The sequence below is a fragment of the Capra hircus genome, chromosome 6, assembly GCF_001704415.2.
Source record: "Capra hircus breed San Clemente chromosome 6, ASM170441v1, whole genome shotgun sequence".
NCBI lineage: Eukaryota > Metazoa > Chordata > Mammalia > Artiodactyla > Bovidae > Capra > Capra hircus.
Genome location: NC_030813.1, coordinates 46,338,049 through 46,354,310, shown reverse-complemented (window position 1 = coordinate 46,354,310; position 16,262 = coordinate 46,338,049). Strand labels below are relative to the sequence as shown.

The 16,262-nt window shown below is 44.8% G+C and overlaps 1 protein-coding gene across 1 annotated transcript; it reads left to right on the top strand.

The window, feature by feature from the left end:
- Positions 340-15,804, top strand: CCKAR (cholecystokinin A receptor). The gene is made up of 6 exons (XM_018049938.1): positions 340-649; positions 1,324-1,575; positions 5,391-5,652; positions 7,675-7,802; positions 9,129-9,663; positions 15,786-15,804. Exons 1-5 carry the CDS (start codon positions 538-540, stop codon positions 9,659-9,661), a joined length of 1,287 nt encoding a protein of 428 aa, XP_017905427.1. The 5' UTR covers positions 340-537; the 3' UTR covers positions 9,662-9,663; positions 15,786-15,804.

Genomic DNA, 16,262 nt, shown 5'->3' with positions numbered 1-16,262 from the left:
CCGTGTCCTTTAGTCCTGATGCTCTGCATGTCGGTGTCTGTCGCCGTGTTAATCGCTCCTGTCTCACACAGCCAGTTTGAGCTTTATTCTGCCTATGTCTGGGATGGTGACAGGTTCCTAGACAGAGGAGAGAGGTACTGTGTCCCTGTATGTGTGTGTCCATGTGTGTGTGCACGTGTGCAGAAAAGCAGCGACGCTCCGGGAAGGGTTAACTCGCAACCAGGCTGCCTGTGCTCAGGGCCCTACGGCTGGCCCAGGAATGGGGTGGGCCTGGAAGGTGGAGCGGGCTTGATTCACATCAGCTGCTCTTTCCAAGACAGGAGTGCAAATGCCTGCCCAGCTGGCCTGAGCATGCTGAACTCCAGTCGCCTTTAAGAATGGTTGCAGGAGCCCACACCTGGCAATCACTCCCCCTACCCTCCTGCCTCTCCACAGCAGGTTGCATTTGGGAGACTCTCCGGTCAGTCATTAGAGGAATGAGCCGAGAGTGAGCCGTTCACCAGCTTGCCAACACTTGGTGGAAAGCAGCAGGCAAGCATGGAAGTGGTTGACAGCCTTCTCATGAATGAAAGCAACCTGACTCCCCCCTGCGAACTGGGGATTGAAAATGAGACGCTTTTCTGCTTGGATCAGCCCCATCCTTCCAAAGGTAGGTGTCAGAGGCTGTTATCTGAATTCAGAAAATCTTAAGTTTGTGGGAAAAATCAGCAAAGGCAAGGCTGACTGTGAAAACAGAACACAGTCCTAATGAGATGAAGCTGGATAAAGTCATCTGCTCAGAAGTTTGGATAAGAGATCTAAAAGCAACTGAGTCCAGTGCTCTTGTTGTTCCCCATGGGAGAGTTGGGATTAATGTATAGGACTTGGGGGGCACAAAAGCAGCGGGAGGAGGAGCTGAAGTGGAGCCAGAGGGAGTACAAGTGTAAAAGCTGGAACTTACAGCATCGCAGAAAAGGCGCTGTCACAATCTAGCTGTCGCCTTTCCTTGGGGGAAATCAGTGTGAAGAAGTGATTAAATCGAAATAATGCTTAGCAGCTAGGAAAGAAAGCAAATCACTGGAGGAGCTTTGTTCTTAAGAAAAAGTGGTTCCCCGAGTGAGTGATCCGTTAACAGACCAGCCTTTCAGAAGCAACTGAATCACTCTGTGCTCTCCTCGCTTTGTTTCTGCAAAATATCTAAGTATGGGGAGAGCTGGGTTCGGTGATGTACACCCCTGAAAATACAAACCGGCGGGAAATAAGCATTCACTTGGTGTGCTAGGGTGTTAACATTCTGCCCTCACCACCTGCATCTCTCCGTCTTGTCCGGGTTCCTCCTTGCAGAGTGGCAGCCGGCCGTGCAGATTCTCTTATACTCCTTGATATTCCTGCTCAGCGTGCTGGGAAACACGCTGGTCATTACGGTGCTGATTAGGAACAAGAGAATGAGAACAGTCACCAACATTTTCCTCCTCTCCCTGGCTGTCAGCGATCTCATGCTTTGTCTATTCTGCATGCCATTCAACCTCATCCCCAACCTGCTCAAGGATTTCATCTTCGGGAGCGCTGTTTGCAAGACCACCACCTACTTCATGGGTGAGTTGCTGCTGGTGCCTATTTCTGGAGTTTCACCCTAAATTGGTGAAACTCAGTCCCAGACCTTCCCTAACCCCTGACAGCCTTCACAGAGAAGCCCTGATGAGTGTACAGAACAAAACATCTGACTTTATGGGGCTGGGTACAAGGACAGAGGAGCTGGCTTTATGGGAGGGTCAGTCCTCATAACGCCCCAGAAGTCAGTCCCCAGTCTTAGGGGATCAGTTCCTCAAAGTGGAATAAGTTGGTAAGAAACTACAGAAGACACTGGTTTTGCTTGTTTCTGTTAGAAAGACAGACAGATTCAAGCTGATCTGTGCCTTCCTGGAAGGCACTGATTGTACTCTGAGCTCTACCCAACCCAAGGCATGGTTTTTGGGCTGACCAGGCTGCTGGAAGAGGGCTTTTTCTGCTACCATTCTGGCGCTTATAGGGAACAGGGTTATTCAAAATCCAGTTTCACCAGAGGTCTAGATTCCCTTCTCAGGATTCACTTTCCAGCCTGTTTTCACAGGGGCTGGGACCATCTTAGGCAGAAAGAGAGAGAGAACCTCTACCACAAATACAAGTTGAATTTGCTGCCAGTGCCTAGGTGGATAAGCTGACCCTGATTGACTGAGATATGCAGCTCGCTGCCTTTGCCAATCAGAATGATGGTGATGATGAAAAATCGTAAGAGCTAATGTCTTTCAGTACATTTTTTTTGAGTACCAGATGTTCTACTAATTGCTTTAAGTTTTTACTTCCATGATCATATTTTATCTCACAACCACTCTATGAAGTATACACAGTTATTCTTCCCTGTCTCACTGAGAGGGGAACAGAGGCATAGAGAGGTTAATAATGTGCCCAAGGACACGCAGGTGGTAAGCCACAGAGCTGACTTGAACCCCAATTGGTGGCCACTACAATGGCGAGTAAATACACAGTCTCATTTTGCCAACTGCTGTGGCTCATCTGAGGCTGAAACAAGACATTTCTCTGGGCCCCTCCGCCTGCCAAAATGCTTCCTCTCTTGCCCATTCTGAGAGCTGGTTGGGGGAGGGGGAGAAGAGGTGGGAAATGAAGAAGGAGTTGGTTGTTCTGACCTAAGCCCTGCAAAATATGCAGAGCTGAGCTGCCTAGGGCAGCCTTCAGTGACCAGAAAGCTTCACAAGCCTTTATTTCTTCCAACTGAGGAAGTAGGATCCAGCGCTGACAAAATGATGATGAATGGCTGATCTACATGCCATGGACAAATAACCGAGAGTGTCAGGCTGGGTCCAAGTACTCTAAAAAGAAAAATGGACTCACAAACGAAAAGGATCGTTGTTAAACAATGACGCAATAATAATAACCAACATCTCACAGTGCCTCAGGCTTTCAAGGCCTGTCTGTATATATCCTATGGTAATATTTAATCATTTTAACCAGGGTTTATGAAAGGAGATTAAAAATGAGTCCTTGTGTAGTTGCACAACATGAATGTGCTAAATGCAGCAGTTGCTCACTTTAAAATGATTAATTTTATGTTATATGAATTTTACCTCAATTTAAAAAATGTTTTAAAATAGCTGGGGTCTGAGGCTAGGAGCCTTAACAGTCTTTCTGAAAATACCCAGTACAGACTGTTCTAGAAAATGAAAAGCAAGATACTTGTAAAAGTGTTTGCAATACTATAATGGTTTTGTTGGATCTCTGATTCCAGTCATTTCAATTCTTCCCTAATTTCATGTTCTTAACAATTAACATGCATTAAATTCCTAATACATAGCCAAAAGGGCTTCCCAGGTGGCTCAACGGGTAAAGAAACTGCCTGCAATGCAAGAGACACAGCAGACATAGGCTTGATCCCTGGGTTGGGAATGACCCCTGGAGGAGGGCATGGCAATTCGCTGCAGTATTCTTGCCTGGAGAATCCCATGGTCAGAGGAGCCTGCCAGGCTACAGTCCATAGAGTCCCAGAGAGTCGAACATGACTGAAGTGACTGAGCATGCATGCACATAGCAAAAAAAAAAAAAAAGTGCTTGCCTGATACTGGGTTTATAATTACCCATTATAAGGCTGAGCACCGATGAATTGACACTTTTGAACTGTGGTGTTGGAGAAGATTCTTAAGAGTCCTTTGGACTGCAAGGTGAGCAAATCAGTCAATAAAGGAAATCAATCCTGAATATTCATTGGAAAGACTGACACTGAAGCTGATGCTCCAAAACTTTGGTCACCTGATGCGAAGAGCTGACTCAGACTCTGATGCTGGGAAAAACTGAAGGCAGGAGGAGAAGGGGGCAACAGGGGATGAGATGTTTGGATGGCATCACCAACTCAATGGACATGAGTCTGTGCAAGCTCCAGGGGATGGTGAAGAACAGGGAAGCCTGGTGTGCTGCAGAGTCAGACATGACTAAGAGAGTGAACAACAATAGATTTCACTTTGAGAAGTTTGGGGCTGTATTCTCTAATCCAAATGTCATCAGTTCCTTAGGGTAAATTCCTATAAAATAGCAAATCCTATCTCAGAACCAGAGTTCTTAGCTATGGTTTTGGGGTTCTAGATTCTTTTAAGTACGGATATTCCCCCTAGAGAAAGGATAGTTTTATACATAGTTTCACAAAAGGCCCCAGGCTAAGAACTTCTCCCAAAGTTAGATTGGGATTGATTTGAAGGTTTAAGAAATCATAGTAAGATATAAGAGAAGAATCAGCTGAATTTATGGATGAAGAATTAAAGGGAATTTTACAGGGATAAGACATTACAATCATTATATATGCACACAAAATACAAAAATTTTTTTTTACTATCCTGTGAGTGTATCTTTTTGTTGTTGTTCAGTTGCTCAGTCATGTCTGACTCTTTGTGACCCCAGGGACTGCAGCACACCAGGCTTCTCTGTCCTTCACTGACTCCTGGAGTTTGCTCAAACTCGTGTCCATTGATTCAGTGATGCCATCCAACCATCTCATCCTCTGTCATCCCCTTCTCCCGCCCTCGATTTTTCCCAGCATCGGGGTCTTTTCCAATGAGTCAGCTCTTTGCACTAGGTGGCCAAAATATTGGAGCTTCAGCCTCAGCATCAGTCTTTCCAATGAATATTCAGGGTTGATTTCCTTTTAGATGTGGTGTTTTAATGTCTTTCTCACTGATGATGAATGTTTGATGAATGTTCCTTCTACAAAACACAGAAAAGCAAAAAGAATTAGAAAGAAGACCCCATTCCTCCTACCCCAAGAAAAACATCAGTTACAATATGGGGATTTTCCCCTTCATCCTTTTTCATTAGGTATTTTTTCAACACTCCATTTTGAAATTTAGAATGTTTCACTCAAAAACAGTCTGTGTACTAGAAATTTTCAGGAAGAGTCTTAATGCTCCCATCTCAGACCCCACTGAATTTTTGGAGTCACTGTCCTTGAGAATATTGGATTAAAAGGTCCACTTTATGCAGATCATGCTCAAAACTAAAGCTGTTCTACAGGTCACTCAGAAACCTCTTCTGTGGGGTAAGAACATAGTTCATCCACTTAGTTATTAATTAATGAGCACCTTCAGCCTAAGAAGGAGCTAGGTCGTAATCAAAGTTCAATAAACTTATCTAAAATGCATTGGCAATACAATGTATTTGCAAATATATTGCTTGAACTGCCTCAAATCCTTTTGGGAACAAAGCTGGCAATAAATCATTTTTTAAAAATATACATACACAGTATATTTACCTTCTGAGTATTTTCCTTTACTATCTATCAAACCTGTGTAGATCAGGTAAGCTTAAGCTCATGTGCAAATAAACTTCGGATTTCAGAGCTGACGTAACCAGCTTCTTTGTTCCTTTCCCAGGCACCTCTGTGAGTGTCTCCACCTTTAATCTGGTCGCCATATCACTGGAGAGATATGGTGCAATTTGCAAACCCTTACAGTCCCGAGTCTGGCAGACAAAGTCCCATGCTTTGAAGGTGATTGCCGCTACCTGGTGCCTCTCCTTCACCATCATGACGCCATACCCAATTTATAGCAACTTGGTGCCTTTTACCAAAAATAACAACCAGACTGCAAATATGTGCCGCTTTCTACTGCCAAGTGATGTCATGCAGCAGTCCTGGTAAGGCCACCTGGGTTTATTTGTTTACTATAACTTGATAGAATTTTTCAGTTTCAATAGAAACTGGAATGTATTGTCCAGTGTCTGCGGGATCAGTTTCCTGGAGACTTCTTGAGAAGATTTGTCTTAACCTCTTTCTAGAATGATAGAATAGAGCAAACATTTTGAATGTTGTATTTGAAATGCCATTTGCGACCCCATGGACTGTAGCCTACCAGCTCCTCCATCCATGGGATTTTCCAAGCAAGAATACTGGAGTGGGTTACCATTTCCATCTTCAGGATACCTTCCCAACCCAGGGTTTGAACCCGGGTCTCCCAGATTGTAGGCAGATGCTTTACTGTCTGAGCCACCAGGGAAGTCTCTGAAATGCCATACCTGTATTAAAATCAACTAGTCCTCTCAAAACCTCATAGGGTGGGTACTATTACTGTCCCCATTTTACAGATGAAGAAACTGAGACATGGGGAAGTTAAGTTGCTCAAGTTCCCAAACCTAGAAGAGACGACAGAGTGTCTGGGCTTAACCACTATGCAGTGTGCTTCTGGATAGTCTAGTGAGGATCTTGGCTGAGACAGTGGAAGAGCTCTGATTTTCCAAAAACTGGAGATGGAACCGAGGAGTCCAAAACCCCAAATCCCATGTGATTTTTCTTAGAGCAGAGTTGCAGCAGTGGTGCTTACACAGAACACTTTACTAGAAATGCAAAGGTGTGCTATCTGTTTCTTTGCTCACTAGCGGGTGATGTTGGGCAAGTTTATATAACTTCCTTGACATTCAAGCTCTTTACACAAAGATTTAAGAATAAAGATACCTTTTAATCTACATCATTAGATGGATGTGAGATTCAAATGAGAGAATGTTTATGAAAACGTCATTAGATATATTCAAAAAGGCTACACAAATGCAGGGCATTATGTTTACTAATTCCCAGCATGTTTTAGAAGCAGAGGGCTAGACATTCAAAAATGGCTCAAAACCAAGATAATTTCTGCCTTCTTTGCCTTCCTTTTTTTCATTTCAACCAAGACACACACACACACACACTCAAAGAATTATGTTGCAAATGAGGGACATTTCCAAGACTTGAAAAGAAATCTTATCAAAACATGTCCAATTGAAATGAGAAATGGCTCAGCCACTGTGAGCCTCTGACAATTTTATGGCCTAATTGTGTAACCTTACACATGCCAGACTGCAAAAGTGATTTAGGGGCCAGACTCAAGAAGAAGGAGGCTGCAGTTCTTCAGGAATCAAGCGTGTTTAGAGAAAGCATAACTCTGGCCCGCCAGGCACTAGAATGAGTTTGCCACTGTGCCTAATGGGTTGAAACAGCCAGAATACTTTATTTTGCAAAACCAAGGTTTTCCAGCATTGCTGCCTATGCACTTGATGATTCTGATGCTATAAAGTCAACAAATGGTATTAATCTATTGTGATGCTTAAGAGCATAACGTCTAGAATCATATTGCTTGAGTTCAGATCCCAGCTTTGCCACTGGCTGTGTGACTTTGGACAAATTATTTATTCTACCTGTTTCCTTATCTGTAAAATGGGTATCAGGTTTATAGTACCTACTTCAAGAATTATTATGGGGATTAAATATAGTAATATATGTACCATATTGAAATTAAATGATAAGTCATCAATGAATATAAACTCTTATAATTTTATTATTATTATTATTTCAGTAACAGCTTTACTGAGGTATTCAAATATTCTCATTGGCTTGTTTTTATTAAGCTCTCATTAGTTTTAAATGTAAACTTGTTTCAGGCACAGACTTACACCAAAGTTTTCCAATTTAACTAGTCCTTCATAAGAGACTTTATCTGGGAGAAAAGAAGTTAACATTTTCTAATGACTGAACCTCCAGACATGGAATTTCCAAATATATTAAATACTGGTAATTAATGTGTTTGCTCCAACTCATTAAAATGGAGATGAACCCTGTTTATTCCATCTCATCTTAGTTTGAAATGCTGGAGTTGCTGGTTATTGGATTGCTTTTTATTTTATTAGGCACACATTCCTGTTACTCATCCTCTTTCTTATTCCTGGAATTGTGATGATGGTGGCATATGGATTAATCTCTTTGGAACTTTACCAAGGAATAAAATTTGATGCTAGCCAGAAGAAGTCTGCCCGAGGTAACTATCTTTTATCTGTTGGTTTATGCCAAAAGATTACACAAGCCTTGTTTTCTATAACTTAGATATACCCAGAGTATTTCAAAATACTTTTCAAAAGTATTTCAAAATGTTTTTCAAAAGTATTCTTAGGAGACTCTGTGTCGTAAGGCATGCTCATGAGACCCAGTGTCTCTGTTTCCTGTAGAATGAAGAAATTATTTCTCCCAAAAGGGTACTAAATGGAATAAAATGAGATAATATACCCATTGCCCAATTACAAGCTCAGGGCCCATAGGTCCAGGGTCTCTGTGATGTTGTATTCAAATGGACCCCCTCTGCAAACAAAGCAAATTGTCATTCCAGGTGCCATCCTCTCCTCCCCTCTTCACTCCCACCCTTTACTCCTGATATAGCTGCCACGGAACCTCACTTCTCCCCCTCCTCCTTTTTTTAATGTTTAGGCCTGCATGTTCGTTTTTTTTTTTGGCTGTGCTGGGTCCTCATTGCTGCGCAGGCTTTTCGCTAATTGCGGAGAGCAGGGGCTACTCCCCAGTGGCAGTGTGTGGGCCTCTCTTTGTGGTGGCTTCTCTTGCTGTGGAGGACGGGCTCCAGAGCTCCAGGTCTTCAGCAGCTGCAGCATGTGGGCTCAGTTGTTGTGCTCCTGGATTCTAGGGCACAGGATCAATAATTGTAGTGTCCAGGCTTAGCTGCCCTGCAGCATGTGGGACCTTCCCTGATCAGGGATCAAACTCATGTCTCCTGCATTGGTAGGTGGATTCTTTACCACTGAACCACCAGGGAAGCCCACCCCCTATCCCTCCCTTTCATTACAGCCCACTCTTCACTGAAACTTACTCCACATCTTTGTTGACATCACTCACCACCCCTCTCACTCCAGCCTTCTGCTCAGCTCTTTACCACATATACACCTAGAGTCTTTCCTGGCTGTTGTTGATTTTTGCTCATTATGCAGTAGAAGCAATCTGGAGGTTTCCCAAGCAAGCAGAAAACTCCTGACCTTGAGGAGCTGGAATAAGAGTGTGAATACTCATTCTTTAACAAATTTTTATCCTTATAGTCTACACACATAAAATATTATTTTACTATTTTAAATTATGCACATTCTATACTACACATTTTTTTATTAGTTTTAAGTAGCATTTCATTTGGAGGAAAGGAGTAGTATAGATCAATACCTACCCATGTTAGTGCAGCCCCAAGGTGGCCTGTCAAGTAATACAGTTCAAGTGTGGTTTAGCCCCTGGATGGAGGGGGCAGGGATTCCATGCCCTCTGTCTGGCATGACCCATCCCAAAAAATAAGTGACGTGGCTTGCCCACCCAGAAGGGAAGCGGAGCTCGAGCAGCAGCGGCAGGTACGAGGACAGCGACGGGTGCTACCTGCAGAGGCCCAAGCGCCCAAGGAAGCTGGAGCTGCACCAGCTGTCCACCGGCAGCGGCGGCCGGGCCAACCGCATCAGGAGCAGCAGCCCCGCGGCCAACCTCGTGGCCAAGAAGCGCGTCATCCGCATGCTCATGGTCATCGTGGTCCTCTTCTTCCTCTGCTGGATGCCCATCTTCAGCGCCAACGCCTGGCGGGCCTTTGACACCGCCTCTGCCGAGCGCCGCCTCTCGGGGACCCCCATCTCCTTCATCCTCCTGCTGTCCTACACCTCGTCCTGCGTCAACCCCATCATCTACTGCTTCATGAACAAGAGGTTCCGCCTCGGCTTCCTGGCCACGTTCCCCTGCTGCCCCAACCCCGGTCCCCCAGGAGCGCGAGGCGAGGGCGGGGACGAGGTGGAGAGCGGCACCACGCGGGCGTCCCTGTCTAAATGCTCCTACAGCCACGGGAGCGCCTCTGCGCCGCCCCCGTGAGCGCGTCCCGGCCGCCGGAGAGGAAGCATGGAGGCAGGGACCGAGGGAGGCAGCAGGGAGGGAGGAAAGGAAGACAGCAGGAGGAGGAGGCAGGAAGTGAAGGCAGGCACCGGTCCCAGTGGGCGCCATTCCTCGTCTGCCTGGCACCCTTCACCTGGGTTCCAGGGGAACACTCCGAGGGCGGGGCCGTGACTGGGGCCCCAGGCGGGACGCTTTCAGTAACATTCACCATCGGAAAACCTCAGCAGGCCGATGACAGTCATTCACCAGGGCTCCTGCTGCACATCGCTAAGCACGTGTTCAAACGGGGATTTGGACCCCACTGAGCTTTAGAAGGTTCTAGAACATCCCCGGCGGGCTCTTAACTCCTCTTAGTGACACCCTTCTATGTTCTGCTGCTTCGGAATTGTGGAGGCTGCTTTGCGCCTGAGGAGTCCATCCCTCTTTCAGGAACATTCTGTAACCACTCACCTCACCACGACCACACACGAGAACAGGAAGCAAACCCTCTTCTGGCCATTTTCTGTAGCAAGAAAACAGCCTGACCTGTTCTTCTTGAGGTCAGTCAAGGACATTCAGAGACATCAGTTGATGTTGTCATCAGAACAGCATATGGAACATTGTCTAAAGGATGGAATTTGGGGGAAAAAAAAAAAAGGATGGAATTTGGAACTTATATTTCTGAAAAGAGTATGTAGCAAGTAACTGTCTTAGCATAAGGGATGTTGAATGCCAGGAGGTGCCAAGAAATATTTTTCTAATTTAATAATATATATTGCTTAACTCCACCTTTTCATGGTGGTATTAAACCCCATGGCTGCTTTGCCTCAACCTCATTTCTCATCCTCATCCTCCTTTCTGGAAAGACCTCCAAGTCCAAAGGAGAGCTGTAATGTATGTGTACCTGGCCAAGCTGGAAACTCGGGGAGTTCGGCCCAGAATAAAAACTGGCATACTTGGACTCAACTAACAGATAGACAAAGCCATCTATGCCTTTAGATACAATCTATGTGTTTGTTAATATTGTAGTAATTTTACGTGTATGTGAAACATGAACAGAGCAGTATGTTCTTTACATATAAGTATACTCTTTGGTGTATTTAAAAAAAAGAATAGTGGATGGAGGTTGCAACTGAGAACGTATTGTCATTCTACATTCCTGTACCACAGTTGGAGTTTCATGTGAACTCTTTTTATTTGAAAAATTGGTGTTGAAATTTCTCTTCTCCAGTGTAGAAATCCCAACTTAATATAAGACATGAGCTATACACTTAGATACCAGGAAGTGCATTTCTAAAACTGCATGTTTCAATCCAATCCAGCCTCTTTCCTTCCCTCCCTTTCTTTCCCTTCCTCCCTCTCTGTCTCTGTCTGTCTGTCTCTCACTCTCTTTCATAGTTTTCATGCTTCCAAGCATCTGAGAGGTGAGCTTTTCTTTTTCCTGTTTGTGGCGGTCCATGACCACCCATTGATCCATACCTGACAGACACTCTTTGTGATGCACAAAGGCTAGTGATTTTTCTATTATCAAAAAAAAAAGCAATAGTGGGGGGAGGGGCGGGTAGTACAGAGTGGCAGGAAGTGATCACGAATAGGGGAAGGGATGTAGTATATCTAACAAGAGCGTTGCCTTTGTTGTGTTTTTGCCAAAAAGGGTAGAGAGGATAGTGTGCTAACAGAAGAAATTATTGAGGATGTGAACATTTTTTATAGGGGACTTTCCAAGTCAGATGTTAATTTTTCTACTTCTCAGATGACAATCTTATTTTCATACTTCAAACCAGTCATCTCTGTCAAGAATTTCAAGGTGAAAATTCAACTTACTAAAACGTGCACTGCTAAAATAGTAATGATAAAAGATGTAAAAAAGAAAGATGTCTCCAATATTTGAGTGAATCCTGCAGAACTTAACAATTTTCCTGCCAGAAGAAGAAGCCTTCCCATCTGACAGTGTTAGCATATAAATGAAGATTAATTAGCCTCCCAGCTCACCCCACCCTTATTGGAAACCTCTGGAAATACCAAAGGTAACTTAACCTAAAAATAGTCACCAGATTTAGCAAATAAAATACAGGAAGTCCAGTTAAATTCTAATTTCAAATAAACAACTAATAATTTTTTTTAGTATGAGTATGTCCTAAAATACATCTTGTGTTTTATCTGGCAACTCTACTTTAAATTAACTTTAAAAGCACGTAAGAACATAAACAAGATTTCCCCAAAATAGAGCAATAAAATGCCTCTGTTCACTAAATTTATTGGAAAGTCTTTCACATAATGGAAGTTATTTTTAAAAATAAGAAAAATGCTATTAACTTTCAGAATCTGTGCCTGACCTTTGGAAATGGTACTATCAACAGGCTGATTTTACTTCCAGAAAAAAAATGTTTTTAACATAAAGCTATTCTAGCACTTTGTTGAGTCAATTGCCTTTATTTCATACTAAACTGAAATCTTGAGTTTGAAATAAAGTGACTTAATAGAGTTAAGAAAATAGATTCACCAAGTTTCTGGCGTTTTCTCTTGTCTTCTGGTAGCTTCCAGTCATCATCAGAGTGGTAAGTGTGAACTTTGTCACTTTGATCTTTACCTAACACGTGTCTCAGTAGCTTCTTGTGCCCTGGTTACTGGGTAAACTCTCATTATAACTTGTATGGTGACTAAGCCATGCATGTGTCTAGATGTTGGTTATCCTTGTTCGTGCATGCTTAACAGGCATCTTCTCCATTCACCTAAAATGTAACCCTGAGGTGAGCGACAACAGCTGTTGAATTGCTACTGTATTTCCTTCTGGCGTTCTGCCCAGTACTCTGTACACCATGAGTGCTCAATAAATGTTGTGACTGACTGCTGCTCTGCCTCTGATGCTTCGGGGAACTCCTTTTCTCCACAGCAGTGAGTCTCAACAAGGGGGCGTGGTCTCAGGGGCCATCGGAATTTCTGGAGGGCTTTCTCTAACTCTGTGTGCATCCCCACCCAAGATCTGGCTGTGCGAGCTTTCGCTGCCATCACTCTCTCCCTTTGGTCTCCCCTGGGGAATGTGCGTATAATCGGAGATGCTACCCATGGAAGCTTCTCGCACCTGTAAAGAGTGCTGAGACACAGATTTTTTTAAAAGGCTGAGGAAAAGGACAAATACTATAATTCTATCCACATGAGGTATCTAAAATAGTCAAAAACCATAAAAATAGAACATAGAAAAGTTATTACCAAGGGCTGGGGATTTAGGGTTTAGTGAATGTAGAGTTTCCCTGTTACAAGATGAAAAAGTTCTAGGATCTCTTGCCCAACTATGTAAAATATACTTAACACTACTGAACTATGCACTTAAAAATGGATAGGATGGTAAGTTTAAAGGTACGTGTTTTTCAGACATAAAGAACAGATTTTTGGACACAGTGGAAGAAGGAGAGGGTGGGGTGATTTGTGAGAATTGCATTGAAACAAATGCATTACCATCTGTAGAACAGACCACCAGTGGAAGTTTGCTGTCTGACGCAGGGAACCCACGTCCAATGCTCTGTGACAACCTAGAGGGGTGGGCTGGGGAGGGAGATTTAAGGGGGTTCAAGAGGGAGGGGACATATGCATACCTGTGGCCAATTCATGTTGATGTATGGCAAAAAGCATCATAATATTGTGAAGTGATCATCCTCTAATTAAAAATTTAAAAAGAAGAAATTTAAAAATTAACTGTCTTTCATATTAGAAAAAAATAAAGTCTTGTTTTTTTTTGCAGAATAAAAAAGGGGGGAGAGAGTGAAGAAGCCCTGGTCTATAGTATTCCTTGGTTTTGCTCCTTCCTCTGCTCATTCCCTTTAAGGAGAACAGTGATGATACAGCAGAAAACCATCACTGTGTTCCTAGTCCATGTTTGTCCTCTGCTCACTCTTTAGGGCTAATGTGTATCATCAAAGCCTACCCAGCACCCCTGGCTGTTCCCTCGTAACTATCTGATTTCCTGCAGGACTCCTCCTGGAGCCTCTGGGCGTCTTCCTGGCCTTTCCCCCACCCCACACCCTACCTCTGAGCCCTGTGGCTGCTCTCAGCTCCAAGCAAGGCGCTTCCTTGATTCGGATCCCTCTGGCCCCTCCGGCTTCCTGGTCACCCTCAAGTGGAGCATAAATCCCAGGTTTCCTAAACCTGCTGCCACAGCTGAGGACCAGCCCCACAACCCTAACCCCCAACCCTGGCTCTGAGCAGCCCAACCTGGGAGGAATTTCAGGTCCCTCTTCTTGCTCAGGAAGAGGGGTCAGACAAGTATGCATTGTCCAGCAACCACTCTTGTACATAACATGTAACAGGTGCTCAGCGAGTGTCTGGGGTGGATGACACAGTGAACGGGTGAGGACATTTGAATGGAGTCCGTCAATGCCGGGCCTTTCTGGGCTGCTCTGGGGACCCCACCATCCTAACCAGAAGCATCTTGCCTAGAGTGTACAGTGGTGCTCGACAAGAGGGGAGTGCACGGGACAGACTTGTTCTGTTCCCAGTCCTCCACGCTGCACATCAAGTCCGGCAGACACTGCTTTCAACGTCACTGACAGTAAAGGCCTCCTTCGTTAGTGAAGAAGATACAGTTTGGACCTCAAGTCCATACATCTGTGTCCCAATGTTATACACACACACACATACGTTCAGCCATGTCTGCCTGTCACTAAATTGTTGTGTGACTCCAGGGAGGTCACATACCTTCTCTGGGTATCATTTCCTTCATATAAAGTGAGAGGTTGTCACACCATCTCTGTGGGACTCAATGAGTCAGAATTTGCTATGAACTTTTCTCTTCTATATCCTTACTCAATATTGTTGGGTTCCCATTGTTTTTGCAATCAGAGACACTCCCTGATGCCAAGCACCTCTGAGGAAGGCTTGATCTCCAGGGTGCCTCTGAGAGCAGGTGGCCAGGGTGAGAAAGAAAAGGTCTCACAGAGGAATCTGTAAGCTCTCAACCCCTTCTAGGTAACAGCTGACCAGAGCAACTCATGGGAGGCTGATCCCTGGAACATAAGCCCCAGTCCCACTGACATGAAGGCATAAAAATCCACTCTCACACCCAATTTGGCCTAGGTGAGAGGGGTACAAGCATCCTTTAAAGCCTGCGTAGTCACTGGTGACAGCAAGCAACAACACACACTCATGGAAGGATGAAGGAGTGTCTGGTGCTCATGGGGTTAGAGAAAGTCACCAACAACATGCTTCTATGCCTCCCTGGTGATCCAGGGGTTAAAAATCCACCTTGCAATGCAAGGAACATCCATTCAGTCCTTGGTACCAGAAGATCCCAGATGTTGAGGGGTAACTAAGCCCAGTGTGCCCTAACTACTGAGCTCATGCTCTCTGGAGCCCACACTCCATAACAAGAGAAGCCCCTGAAACGAGAAGCCCATGCACCATGATGAAGAGTAGCCCCCACTCTGCAACTAGAGAACACCCACAGGCAGCAATGCAGACCCAGCACAGTCAAAAATCATATGTTAATTAACTAAAGAAAAAATAAAAGATGGTACTGCCTGTTGACCCTGGAGCTGGACCCGGGCAATTGGAGGCTCCCCTTGCCCTCCCCTGTCCCAGGAACGTGCCTTCCCCCTTGCCTGAAGTTGAGCCAAGGATTCAGCCGTGAGATAGAAACGTGGTGCCGAGGCCCCTGGACTGTGCACATGACTGAGCGCAGGGAGCGCGTGCATGCGTGCTAAGTCACTTTACTCGGGTCCGACTCTTCGCGATCCCGTGGACTGTAGCCTGCCAGACTCCTCTGTCATGGGATTCTCCAGGCAAAAATACTGGAGTGGACGGCCATTCCCTCCTCCAAGGGACCTTCCAGACCCCAGAGATCAAACCCGCGTCTCCCGTCTCCTGCATTGGTAGGCAGGTTCTTTTTTTTTTTAGGAAAGAAGAATGGTTTCTTTTTTATTATTATTACTGAAGGATAATTGCTTTACAGAATTTTGTTGTTTTCTGCCACCAAACATCAACAGCCCAAACCCAGGGAAAGCCTCTGCATAAATTGCTAAGAGTCTGTGGGTAAGCGTGGAGACCTACTCACCCTGTTGCCACTCAAGCAAGTCCCCTTGCTCTGTGCACCTGCTGCTAACCAATCTGGAGGGGCTGTCTCTGTCCTCAGTGTCTCCCTGCCCTCCACCAAAGCCACTGGTTTCAGCTTTCGCCCAGGAAGTCCTGGAGAAGGTTGCTTGCCAATCAGCATCTGGTTTCTTATTTAAATTTCAAAAACAGCATGTGAGGCACCATTCTCCCCATTTCACAGGTGAAGAAACTGAGGCTCAGGGGAGTGGCAATGTGGAGAAGGCCTGACACCGAGTAAACAGTAGAGACTGAATGGGCTCACTTTGAAGCCCCCAGGCTGCTGTTGGGATTAGGTGACATTTAGTAGCCTAAGTAATCAGCAGCTGGTGATTTTGTTTCCTATCATGCTTCCCAGTTCCTAGTCCTGGTGGTGTACCAACCCTAAGGATGAGAAATCCCATCTCTGTCCCCTCCTCCTTCCTGACCCCTCACTGCCCAGTGTTCTTGCTCTGAGTCCTCTGAGTGTGGAGGACTGGAGAGCTGACGTTTTGTACTTGTGTCTTGGATGTTTCTATGT

Bases quoted from the DNA above. Each gene is read 5' to 3' on its own strand.
- CCKAR (XM_018049938.1), top strand. From the start codon at position 538: ATGGAAGTGGTTGACAGCCTTCTCATGAATGAAAGCAACCTGACTCCC. The intron at 5,653-7,674 runs GTAAGGCCACCT...TTATTTTATTAG, and splicing joins GATGTCATGCAGCAGTCCTG to GCACACATTCCTGTTACTCA. The intron at 7,803-9,128 runs GTAACTATCTTT...TTGCCCACCCAG, and splicing joins CCAGAAGAAGTCTGCCCGAG to AAGGGAAGCGGAGCTCGAGC.